This window comes from Rhinoraja longicauda, chromosome 16, assembly GCF_053455715.1.
Source record: "Rhinoraja longicauda isolate Sanriku21f chromosome 16, sRhiLon1.1, whole genome shotgun sequence".
Taxonomy (NCBI): domain Eukaryota; kingdom Metazoa; phylum Chordata; class Chondrichthyes; order Rajiformes; family Arhynchobatidae; genus Rhinoraja; species Rhinoraja longicauda.
In genome coordinates this window covers 43977414-43991089 of record NC_135968.1, presented here as the reverse complement: position 1 = coordinate 43991089, position 13676 = coordinate 43977414, and the positions used below count along the sequence as shown (strand labels likewise).

The 13676-nt window shown below is 43.7% G+C and overlaps 1 protein-coding gene across 2 annotated transcripts in view; it reads right to left on the bottom strand.

The window, feature by feature from the left end:
• The window catches only part of btaf1 (BTAF1 RNA polymerase II, B-TFIID transcription factor-associated), a 119023-nt gene extending 105616 nt beyond the window's left edge, over positions 1–13407 (bottom strand). For both annotated transcript variants that reach the window (XM_078413707.1, XM_078413708.1), the window contains exons 1-2: positions 12664–13407; positions 4750–4873 (exon numbers count right to left, since the gene is read on the bottom strand). In XM_078413707.1, the coding sequence (XP_078269833.1) occupies positions 4750–4873; positions 12664–12677 (138 nt within the window). In that variant the 5' untranslated portion in view covers positions 12678–13407. The remainder of the gene's footprint in view (positions 1–4749; positions 4874–12663) is intronic.
• Positions 13408–13676: the final 269 nt, after the last annotated feature.

Here is a 13676-nt window from a genome sequence, read left to right as displayed (position 1 = left end):
ATAGTCGACGGAAATCAGAAGAACATATGCTAGGAGATTGCAGGAAGCTGCAAGGCATATAGGATTGTCATTTGCAGGGGATTTTAATGTTCCCAATATAGACTTGTACAGCCATAGTGCCAAGTGTTTAGAGGGGGTGGAATTTGTCAAATGTGTTCAGGAGTCATTTAGCAACATGTAAAGAGCCCAACAAAAGAGAGGGCAAAGCATGACCTGCTTTTAGGGAATTGGGCAGGGTAAGTGATTAAAGTGTCAGTGGGCAAGCCTTTTGGAAACAGTTCTATTACCTTTAAAATTATTATATACAAGGACAGAGCTAGTTTACACGTTAAAGTTCTGAATTGGTGCAGGCCCAACTTTAACGGTCCTCTACAGGAACTTGCTAAAGTTGATTGGAGCAGGTCGTTTGTGGGCAAAGGAACGTCCAGAAAGAGGGCTGCTTTTCAAAGACTGATATTGATAAATCCTGTTAGAGTGAAGGGCAAAGTTGTTGGGAGTAAGGAAGCCTTGATGAGAGAAATTGCTCTTATCAGGAAAAAGGAAGCATGGGCCAGATATAGACAGCTGCCATCACATGTATCCCAAGGGGTGTTAAAGAACAGGAACATATTTAAGGAAATCAGAAGGGCAAAAAGGAGGTAGGAGGTTGATCTTGGAGATAAAATTAGTATGTACTTTAAGCAAAACAGAGCAACTAGGGAGAGTAGGGTCCATCAGAAAACAAAGTGGTCATCTATGTCTGGAATCGCAGGTGATGGACAAAGCTCCTCGGTGCGATTTTTCCTGTTTTTACAGTGGAGAAAAACATGAAAGCCAGGGAACTTGGACCAGTTAATGGAGATGTCTCGAGGATAGTCTGTATCCCAGTCGAGGAGGTGCTGGATGCCTTAAGGCGCATGAACATTGATAAATATGCCAGGCCCGATCAAATATATTAGAGGATGCTGTGAGAAGGGGAAGAAGAAATTGTAAGATTTCTAGCCGAGATATACAAATCATCATTAGACACATACGAGGTGCCGAATGACTGGTATGTGGCTTATGCTGTGTCTATTCAAGGAAGGAAAAGCCTAGGAACAAGCCTCACATCTGCTCAGTCTGGAGGGTCTCGACCCGAAACATCACCCATTCCTTCTCACCAGAGATGCTGTTTGTCCCGCTGAGTTACTCCAGCATTTTGTGTTTACCAGCCTAACATCTGTGGTAGGCAAGAGTCGGAGGCTGAAGAGTGATCTCATAAAGGTATACAAAATCAGAGGGGGGTAGATGGGGTAAATGCTGAGCCTTTTACCCAGGGTAGATGGGGTAAACGCAGTGTCTTTCACCAAGGGTAGATAGGATAGATGCACAGTGCCTTTTACCCAGGGTAGATTGGGTAAATGCAGAGCCTTTTAACCAGGGTACAGAAGGTGGCGCAGCGGTAGTGTTGCTGCCTTACAGCGAATGCAGCGCCGGAGACTCAGGTTCGATCCTGACTACGGGCTCCGTCTGTATGGAGTTTGTACGTTCTCCCCGTGACCTGCGTGGGTTTTCTCTGAGATCTTCGGTTTCCTCCCACACACCAAAGACGTACAGGTATATAGGTTAATTGACTGGGCAAATGTTAAAAAATATTGTCCCTAGTGGGTGAAGGATAGTGTTAGTGTGTGGGGATCACTGGGCGGCACGGACCCGGTGGGCCGAAGGGCCTGTTTCTGCGCTGTATCTCTAAATCTAAAAGCAGAGTCTTTCACCCATGGTAGAATGGGTAAATGCAGAGTCTTTTACCCAGGGTACAGAGGGTAAATGCAGTGTCTTTCACCCAGGGTAGATAGGGTAAATGCAGAGTCTTTTACCCAAGTTAGGGCAATCAAGAACCAGAGGAGATAGAGTTGTGAGTGGAGTCAGATTTAATAGGAGCGCAAAGGACAACATTATTACTCAGAAGGTGGTGGGTATATGGAACGAGCTGCCAGAGGTGATGGTTCATACAGGCAATATACTAGCATTTGAAAAGACACTTGGATAGGAAAGGTTTAGAGTGATATGGGTCAAACGCTCGCAAATAGGACTCACATAAACAGGCCACCTCGGTCAGCATGGACAAGTTGGGCCAAAGGTCGTGTTTCTGTGCTGTATGACTATGACGAGCACCACCATCTGCATCCCATTATTGGCTTTGCGCAATTACCAATCCTTTTCAAATTTGTCACTTTTGAAAAATATTGGCTCAGAATTCGTTGTCAATGAATTGCAAAAAGGTTTTGTGGAAAGCCTGCAATGTGACAGGTATTTCCACTATTCTGATACATGCTCAACAGGATTCCTGGCATCCAGCAATATATTATCAAGCTGCAGAAGCAGCCAATCACATTAAAGAATCAGTAGAAGGGAAGCAGTTCCTGATTAACTCGTATCACATATAAAATTAGAACTTAAAACCTACAGAGTTAAAGTAGAAGCAGAAATAACAAATAAACTTAGAAAAAAGTCTCCATTAAAAAGAAATGAGACACTAAGCATATTTTCTAAGCAATTACACTTATTTTAGCCCTGATTTTTCCTCAGCAGTATTTAAAGTTTATTTTTTGGCATTGGTTTATTTGTGGTTTAAATTTTTTTAAACAAAAACATTTAATCTAGCAACAAAAAAAGACTAATGATCACAATAAAAAAAATAATGGTTAGAAATTCACATAGGATTCCAGCACATAAAATAAGCAAACTAATTCAAGCAGGATTCAATCACAAAAAAACATAGATTCACATCAGCTCAAACGATTTCATCTTGATTACATAGAAAGCGATGCAAATAACTCATCATGTGGTGACAAAGTAAATGACTGAACGACTGAATAGAATGACCTGCTGACCCACCCCTGGCTCCCACCGTCTCTCCGGCCGCTTGGAGCACCGGCTTCCGACCCCACTCCCAACACGCAAGATGCACCAGCAAGCCCCTGTCACCTGTTTTTGCTGTTAGCTGTGGCTTTTTCTGCTCCCCGCTCGACCACCGCTGCCTGCATATCTTGTCGCTCTCTCCAGTTGGCCTCTTCTCCCGTCCCCACCGACGCTGCTCCTTCTCTCCTGGAGTTGATGACACACTTCACTTTGGAAGCGATAGCAGGTGAGAGGGGAGGGAGCCCCACGGTGAGCTAGCACGTTCTGTGGTTGGCAGCGGCTTGAAGAAAGCGCATCCTGTGGGGGCTACAACAGCAGTGTGAACCGGTGAAGAAGGGATCGCTGGTGCAGACCAGCGACATCGCCGCATTGGTTTAAAGTGAAACAACTAAGTGCTGGAGCAACTGTCTGGGGAAGGATCCCGATGTCACCTATCCATGTTCTCCAGGGATCCTGACCCGCTGAATTACTCCAGCACTTTGTGTCCTTTTATCTATTAACCATCACCTGCAGCCAACTGCACTAATGGACACCACTCCCTCCGCTATGGTCCGTTATAACAAAGGTTTACTGTAAACAGACCAGAGTGGAGGGAGTGGTGTCCGTTATTGCCAATAATTGCATATGATGGTTAACAGACAAAAGGACACAAAGTGCTGGAGTAATTCAGTGGGTCAGGATCTCCAGAGAACATGGAGGGGTGACATCAGGATCTTTCCTCAGATTGATTCAGTCAACTCAGTTACTCCAGCACTTTGTTGTTTCACTTTAAAACTAGGCACCGATGCCGCTGGTCTGCACCAGAGATCCCTTCTTCAACGGTTCCCATGGCTATTGTTGTGGCTCACGTTGTAATCCCCGACAGGACAAGCTTTCTACAGGCCGCTGCCAATGACAGGTTGCGCTTGGACCCCGTGGAGCTCCCTCCCTTCTCACCTGCTCTCGCTTCCAAGGTGGTGTTTGTCGGCGACTCCAGGGGAGGAGGAGGAGATGGTCAGTGGGGGGAGGGGGGAGAAGCCAACTGGACTGCGACGGAGAAGCAGGCAGCAGTGTCAAGCGGATAAAGTCACCGCCAACAGCAAGAAACAGCAGCAGGTGAGAGGCTCACTGGTGTGAGTCGGTCGGAAGCCACAGTGGCCTGAGAAACATTGGGAGCCAGGGTTGCGTTGGCAAATTATTCCCATCTCAGTCAGATTTTATATTTATTTTTATGTTTCCGGCACTCCATGGTACTTTGGAGACACGGGAGGGGAGTCATTAGCGGGCTTGGGTGTATTGTTGTTTCATTATCATGTGACCTATGTTGGTCCAGAAAAATGGATAATCTAGAAAGGCTCTGGAACCGATGCAAAATCGACATTCAACTTGTACATTGAAACACAGAACTACAAAATCTGTGCCATTGAAAATATTTTATTTACCATTTCAGGCCGTCCCAGGATTAAGAATGCTCGACTTATGGACATCCCTTCACACCAGAGTTCCCATGATATTATTAATTTCAAAAGTCTGACATGCATACATATGTTTGTTCCATCAAAACTCAGAACTAGTTTCTTCTCTTTTTCTCACCCCCACCCCAACAAATTGTTTTGTTATCGGTCTTGCGTATGTTTGATGTCATTCATTACTATACTGTGGAGGCATAATTATTCACTCGAGTAATTTGTGTGCAATATTGAATTACAGACAATATTGAATTATGAACATCTATAAAAATGGAAACAGTTACCAGAGAATGGCCTGTACATAAGATTACCAACGATTACTAAATATTATAAAATTAGTTTTTGTAATGCATGTTTTCACTCGTCACAGGTCAGCCAAATATATATTTTTAAATCAATTGATTTTGATCTGTCCACTTACTCTGGATAACAGGTTATGCAGTTCATGTGGATGGAGCTTAACAACTTCACCCAATTGTTGAGCTGCTGCTTTTCTAGTTACTGGTGTGGTACCAGTATCAAGTAAAATGAAGAGACGATCAAGCCTATTGAAAAGAAAAATAGCTATTAATATTTTTGTTGCTACATTATGGTACATGAAAGTTATTTACTGCAAAACATTTGAACTATTTCTAACCGTAAACATTTTAATGCATTTAGATCACTTATTTTAAAAAGTGCAGGCATTGTATAAACTTTCTGTGGAAGTGTCAAAAGGTCAGATTTAATGGATCATGATTTGGCTAGCAATTTCCTTTGCCATCGTGGCAAGACTTAAAGTAGTCTCATAAACCCAAAGAACTGTAGCTAGACACTTCTAACCCCCTATACACCACAAAGCAATTGTAATGGCACAGAAAGTGTCAGGCAGCACGGTGGCACAGCGGTAGAGTTGCTGCCTTACCGCACATGCAGCACCAGAGACCCGGGTTCCATCCCAACTACGGGGTACTGTCTGCACGGAGTTTGTATGTTCTCCCTGCGACTGCTTGGGATTTCTCCGAGATCTTTGGTTTCCTCCCACATTCCAAAGACGTACAGGTTTGTCGGCTAATTGGCGTGGTATACGTGTGAAAATTGTCCTTAGTGTGTGTAGGATAGTGTTAATGTGCGGGGATCACTGGTCGGCATGGACTCGGTGGGCCGAAGGGCCTGTTTCCTTGCTGTATCTCTAAACTAAACTAAGAAAATGAGCACAATTAGGCACTTATGATTACCTGCAGTTTTTTCTTGAGGATACCTTTCAACTTCAATATGCGATTAGAGATTGCCGTTACAATTTCCAAGTATGGTTTGCCTGGCAGCAATTGGGACTTCAAGCCTAAAGCTAGCTCAAAATGTTAAGGCTCCAATGTCATTGCACTCAATTAAACATACCCTAAGAACTATTTTCGATGTAGACACTGAATCTAATCCATTTAATCATGTAATCCATACATTTTGTTACACAAGTTTACATACAATCACTATACCAAGCAGATGCGCTAGTCGTTTTAGAGACAAGCAACTTTATCCGCTACGCTGGTTCTCCAAATATATTTACATGAAAATACTTAGAAAGAACAGAGCCTTGCAGTGAATTGGTTGATGATTGATACTTTCATTTTCAAATTCATTAGAATACCATGGAGTATTGACATAGACTACTTCTTTCAACATTGAAAAATTTTCACTCCACTCAAAACCACCAGATTCCAAATTTTTGGAACAAGATTAATTAAGATAGTCTCAGTCAAGGCCTCATCAGCAACTCAAATTATTATGAAGGAACTAAATTAGTGCCAGTTTGAGTAATTGGCTTGGTGGTGTATGTGTAAGAATTGGCTTGGCGGTATTTGTGTATGTCCAAAACCAGGCGACACAGTCTAAGAATAAAGGGGAGGCCATTTAAAACTGAGGTGAGAAGAAACTTTTTCACCCAGAGAGTTGTGAATTTGTGGAATTCTCTGCCACAGAAGGCAGTGGAGACCAATTCACTGGATGAATTTAAAAGAGAGTTAGAGCTCTAGGGGCTAGTGGGATCAAGGGATATGGGGAGAAGGCAGGCACAGGTTCCTGATTGTAGATGATCAGCCATGATCACAATGAATGGCAGTGCTGGCTCAAAGGGCCAAATGGCCTCCTCCTGCACCTATTTTCTATGTAATTGTCCCTGATGTGTGACTCATTACGCCTCACATCCAACTAGGTGTGGAAAATGCAGCTGGACCAGTAATGACCACAATGATATCTACTAGTTATTTCTTCACAAATTGATCAATAATCATGTACAACACCTTTATTTCCTCTGCTTAACTACTTTTCCATTTGAGAATCACATCACCTGTGCAATGTGTTCTAATCTCGTGAGACCAATTTTCCCAGATGACACAAGACAAAAGCTTTGCAACAAACCATAATAATCAATGTAGGAAAATAACTGCAGATGCTGGTTCAAATCGAAGGTAGACACAAAATGCTGGAGTAACTCAGGCAGCATCTCAGGAGAGACGGAATGGGTTATGTTTCGGGTCGAGCTCCTTCTTCAGACTGATGTCAGGGAAGGGAGCGGGACAAAGATAGGATGTAGTAGGAGACAGGAAGACAGTGGGAGAACTGGGAAGGGGAAAGAAAGGGACACACGAACTATTGGAAGTTAGAGAGAGGAAAGGTAAAGGGACAGGTGATGAATCTCCTGCGGTTGCAGGTGAAAGTACCTGGGGAGGGGGTGGTTAGGGTGGAAAGGGACGAGTGGACCAGGGAGTTAGAGGGAACGGTCTCTAACATTTCCATCACCTCCAACAGGATCCCACTACTGACCACATCTTCCCATCTCCACCCCTTGCTGCTTTGTCCCTTCTGAACCAAACCACCCCCTCCCTGGGCACTTTCCCCTGCAACCGCAGGAGATGCAACACCTGTCCCTTTACCTCTCCCCTCGACTCCACCCAAGGACCCAAACAGTCTTTCCAGGTGAGGCAGAGGTTCACCTGCACCTCCTCCAACCTCATCTATTGTATCCGCTGTTCCAGATGTCAACTTCTCTACATCGGCAAGACCAAACGCAGGCTCGGCGATCGTTTCGCTCAACACCTTCGCTCAGCTCGCTTTAACTTAACCAACCTGATCTCCGGGTAGCTCAGCACTTCAACTCCCCCACCCAGTCTGACCTTTCTGTCATGGGCCTCCTCCATTGTCATAGTGAGGCCCAGCGGAAATTGGAGGAACAGAATCTCATATTTCCCTTGGGCAGTTTACATCCCAGTGGTATGAACATTGACTTCACTAACTTCCGAAAGTTCCTCTGTCCCTCTCTTTCCCCTCTCCCTTCCCAGTTCTCCCACTGTCTTCCTGTCTCCTACTACATCCTATCTTTGTCCCGCCCCCTCCCCTGACATCAGTCTGAAGAAGGGTCTCGACCCGAAACGTCACCCATTCCTTCTCTCCTGAGATGCTGCCTGACCTGCTGAGGTACTCCAGCATTTTGTGAATAAATACCTTCGATTTGTACCAGCATCTGCAGTTATTTTCTTACATAGAGAGTCTGTTATTCATTGCATCAGGTCATCATACAATAAGTGTCAGATTTATCAATAACAGATCACTGCTTTGAAATTTTACAAGGCAAAGTACAATGACAATCTTTTGCCAGTAGTTTCCAAGAATTTCCTAAAGATATCTGTTGGTGGCCTTGGTTTTTTGAACCATTGTTTTCGATTGAAGATGTTCAATTCATTTTCTTCTACATCTATATTATTGAAATCAAATTACAATTCAGCTTCACAATAAAAACAAACCAGAAAGAGACAACTTATTTCACCCCATTTAAGACCACCAGGTTTCCAAATTTTAGGACTAAATTACCAAAAGATCGGCTTAGTCAATGCAACAATCCATCACCAGCAGTTTGAATTATTGTGGAGGAGCTAAATAAGCACAATCTATGGGAACATTTTCTCAAATATAGAATAAGATTCCTTTTGCTACAAAGGTAACAAGAAACTAAAAGCATTTCCAGTTGTGTTTATAGTTCCAAATCACAGACACAACGTTGGACAAGACTTGTGATTGAGGTAATACTATACTCATCTAACTCTGAACCTGCAAAAAAGCAAAGCTTTTATTTTAAGTACAATACAGCTTTACATTCCATCATTTTGCCCTACTTTATTTTATACAGTGACAGAGGAGCTCAATTCATCCATAGGGTCCATGCAGCCTCAATAGAGCAAAGCATTTAGTACAATTTCCCTTCTCTTCAATTTCTAGTACCATGCAATTTACTACCTCACTGCGAGCTTCTTGTATGCTGCAACACAAGTAGATTGATAAAGGTGGCTAATGGTATTCTTCCCTTTGTTTGTCAGCACACTGAGTACATGCATCGGAGTCAAATTGCAGCGTTATAAAACTTTAGTTAGGCAGTATTGGCAATATCATGTGCAGTTCTAGACCACCCATCATGTGAAGGATGTGGAGAGTTTGGAGAGGGTGCAGAAGAGATACCCACCACCTTTGTGCAAAATAAAACCTGCCCCTCAGGTACCCTTTAAATCTTCCCGCTCTCATCCTAAACTTATGGCCTCTTATTTTGGACTTCCATACCGTGTGAAAAGGTGTTCCACAGTCTCATTTATGCCCCTCATGACTTTGATAAACTGCTCTCAGGTCACCCCTCAGTCTCCTTTGGTTTAGAAAAACCGTTGTAACTAACTCATGCCCTCCAGTCCAAGCAACATCCCTATGAATCTTTTCTGCCCCCTCTCTAGCGTAATCACACCCTTCTGGTAGAATGGCAAGTAGAACTGCACACAATACTTAAGGTGTGGTTCACCAATGCTCTGTACAATTTTAGCATGAAGTTGAAACTCTTGTACTCAAATCGCTCATCCGAAACTGAGAAACATGTAATTTGCCTTCTTCAAGGCAAAATTTGCCACTTTCAGCAAACTATGTACTTGTACCAAAAGGTCCCTGTTCTACAACTCCCTAGAGCACTGCCATTCACTCTGCATCACTTCACACTTGCTCTCACTGTTTACATTGATCCAGTCACATCCTTAGATAACCTCCTTGGCTGTCCAATATATCATCAATTTTGGTGTCATCCACAAACTTACTAATCATGCCACCGACATTCCTATCCAAATGACAAACAATAGTGAAGTCAGCACTGATCCCTGCAGCTCACCATTGATCACAGTCCTGTAATCCAAATAACAACTCTCCACTCCCATCAAGCCAATTTTGTATCCAATTGGCTAGCTCACCTGGATCTCATGTGTCCTAACCTGCAGGATCAGTCTACCAGTCTACTTTGTCAAGAAACCCATACTTGACATTTGCCTCCTTTTTACGCAATCAGTCTCGGTATCATTGGGATGTTGAAAGCACTCAAAACCCTGGAAGACACCCATCCAGTCAGATTGTACAACTTCTGCAGATAGCACCTGGGGTCAGGATTAAACTCAGGACTCTGAAGATCTGAACAACTGGCGAGCAGTAACTGGTGACAGAAACCAAATTATCATTTCAGGCTCTTGACTAGTTGGCTTATATTTTCTGCTCAAATTTGAGAGGGGCTTAAAATCATAATGTCAAATCAGCAAATAATATAGGCCAACATTTCAGTTAAGGTCTAAGCGAGTGCAGTACCTCAGCTCTAATATTTTTCAGGTGAGATGTTAATGCTAGTTTCCTCTTTCTCTGGTCAGGTGGCTAGAAGTGATCCCACCAGTTCTCTGTTCCAGTTAGTATTTAATCACTCAACAAACATCACCATAGCCAATTTTGATAACATACCAAATTATAGTTTGTGGGATTTTCTACTGTTATCACATTCAACCTCAAAATGGTGATAACTGTACAGAATGTATTCATTTGTGGGTTATATCATTTATTTACAATGCAAATAATATTGTAACGACTGAAATACTTCTCCCATAACTTGCACCAGCAACTGATAAATTCAGTCACACAATGACTTTGTGTTCCTTTTAGGAATAAGTATCCATCAAAGAATAAAGGTATTACAAAATGCTGGAGTAACTCAGCAGGTCAGGCAGCATCTCAGGAGGGAAGGAATGGGTGTCATTTCGGGTTGAGACCCTTCAAATATTTTTTGCACAACTTAAATGTAACTCCACTTGTAAAGGACAGGGATGGACTGGGTAGTACATTAAAAAATGAATTTTGTCTTGAGAGTTTTATTTGTACTTCTCAATCTTAAAATACCAACAGAAGAAAAACAGAAGAAAAACTTCCATATTAAACAGCTACTGTACATTGCTTAAAATTAACACATACAAATTGTGTCTCTTCCTAATTTAGTCTCTACTAAAGAAGAGACTTTAATAGTCTCTAAACTACTCTTTGATACAACTTAGAATATTACTTTTAAAAAGTTGAAATCAAAAATTGTTTAAAAAACTTAGAATTTTAAACCAGATCACAAGAATGAATAAAACATTTGGTCAGGAAGGAAGGGGTTATCATCAAAAGTTAAAATTTCTTGCCATATATAACACCCAAAGTGCTGAAAATATGAAAGAACAAAGTGGCATAAATATTCTGAATCTGGCAGTATCATCTGAAAAGAATGTTTCAACTCTGAAGAAGGGTCTCGACCCGAAACGTCACCCATTCCTTCTCTCCCGAGATGCTGCCTGACCTGCTGAGTTACTCCAGCATTTTGTGAATAAATCAATTTGTACCAGCATCTGCAATTATTTTCTTATACTATACATTAGCAGTCCAGTTTTTGTTTAAGATTAAAACAAGGTTTTATTTCCGGATTATACAGTTTTTAATTTTAACCTCTAGCTTTCACCCTAATACTTAAAGGCTTGGATAAAGTGGAGGTGGAGATGATGTTCCCACTAGGGGAGAGTCTAGAACTAGAGGTCATAGCCTCAGAATTAAAGGACATTCTTTTAAGGAGATGAGGAGAAATTTCTTTAGTCAGAGGGTGGTGAATCTGTGGAATTCTTTGCTACAGAAGGCTGTGGAGGCCAAGTCAGTGGATATTTTTAAGGCAGAGATGGATGGATTCTTGATTAGTACAGGTGTCAGAGGTTATGGGGAGAAGGCAGGAGAATAGGGTTAGGAGGGAGAAGTCAGCCATGGTTGAATGGCAGAGTAGACTTGATGGGCCGAATGGCCCAATTCAACTCCTATTCCTTATGACCTTAAATGCAATTTGCAAGTCAGACTGCACAGAGGGGAGTACAAAAGATTTATCCAAAATTGTTTGATCAAATTTAGATTAATGCATGACATATACAGGTATCAAACATAAGGTACTGAACAAAAGATTGGTGACATATTATTATGCTTGAATACAAATATTGTGATAAAGACTAAAGAGTTGAGTTCACTTAACACATCCAACTAATAATAAGCCTCAAGAAGGCCAAAAAGAATTGCAGAGGATGTCATGGTCAAACTCATGGTCAAATCATACTTCCTGCTACGGATGATGCATTCCCCGGACGCCACCTGATCTGTTGATTGCTTCCAACATTGTTTTTCTATTTTTTTTTAACTTTGAGGGCTGTGTTCCATTAAGGAAGTGATCAGATTATTCAATGTGTCAGTTACGTAGAAATTACAGGGGAAATGTGAGCTTTTAATACTTGAAAGACAACTTTTATTCTCAAGAGTTTGAACCAAGATGGGCCAAATATTTTTCCAATGCAATGCACAGGATAATTGTATTTTTTTTATAGCTTTTAAAGCAAGATCCTTCAATTTAAAAAATCCTGATGTTACAAATACAACTTTTGATTTATGTTGTACGAATGATCGAATGATCCGGTATTTATTCACAAAATGTTGGAGTAACTCAGCAGGTCAGGCAGCATCTCGGGAGAGAAGGAATGGGTGACGTTTCGAGTCGAGACCCTCCTTCAGACTCAAATCGAATTATCCGTAGGTGTCAATACGAATGAAAAGATGAACCGAAATCAATCTATTGTGGCAATCCAACACGAAAAGATTTCTACATACAACCAGTAATGTAAAACTCACTCCAAGTCAGTTACACCGTCAAAAAGAGTAACTTAGACTTCGCTGGTCCAACCATCATTCGTCATTATTTCTGGGATAGGCCTTGATGCCTATGTTAGTGTTTACAGCCACACTAAAAATGGGCACACAAAAAGTTTCGCAGTCATTCGCCAGCTTATTGCTGGAGTCATTCACAGGTTTAATGAGAGATTTATGATTTACAATTAGAAAGGGGACCCCCATGCTGCTCCAACCGTTCCCTTTTGCATGGACCGGATCAAAAAGGCCTTTTCCTTCCACACTCTTGTCATTTTACTTTAGTGAAGGCACTGAAAAAAAAAACACCAACCTCGAAACCGCCATGAAGAATGCGTATCACAAGATAAGTCGCCGTCTCTCTTTTGCCCAATATTGTCGGCTTTATTCCAGCATTTGGCGGCGGCCGGCGGCCCGGGCAGGCAGGGCAGGGCAAGGCAAGGCCCGTCCCAGCAGCAAAGCCGGGAGGCCACACGGCGAGTAATGTTCGGAGCCAGCAGACGGGCTTTAATTCATCGCCATCACGCAGGGGATCAAAACACTCGCAAACCCGCACAGCGCCGACCCGATCGCCTTGTGATCTTCGACTGATCGCTCGATAACATGCAGCCGCCGGCCGGTCAGCCGTCTGGACGCGGCGGGGAAATGGATGGCATAAAAATGTGAAGATAAACGAGTATTTTGCGAGCGGGGGAGCCGCGCTCAGCGCGTGGATTTATATGAGCAGCCATCTTGCATTTATTGTCATCCCCATGTGTCGCCACGCCTGATTGGCCGCGGCCGCCCGGGCCGCCCAATGGCAGCCGCGCTCTCTGCCACAGCCGCGTCTCTCGGTGCGGGTGGACAGGGCGCTCACCGCGGGGCTGGCACAGGCAGAGGAGCAGCAGCAGGTACCCGCTCACCGCGGGGCCGGCACTGGCACTGGCACTGGCCGGCAGACAGACAGAGGAGCGACAGCTACCCACTCACTGCGGGGCCGGCACGGGCACCGGCCGGCAGACAGAGAAGCGACAGCTACCCGCTCACTGCTCAGTGCGGGGCCGGCACTGGCACTGGCCGGCAGTCAGAGAAGCGACAGCTACCCGCTCACTGCTCAGTGCGGGGCCGGCGCTGGCACCGGCCGGCAGACAGAGGAGCGACAGCTACCCGCTCACTGCGGGGCCGGCACGGGCACCGGCCGGCAGACAGAGAAGCGACAGCTACCCGCTCACTGCTCAGTGCGGGGCCGGCACTGGCACTGGCCGGCAGACAGAGGAGCGACAGCTACCCGCTCACTGCTCAGTGCGGGGCCGGCAGAGGAGCAACAGGTACCCGCTCGGTGCGGCG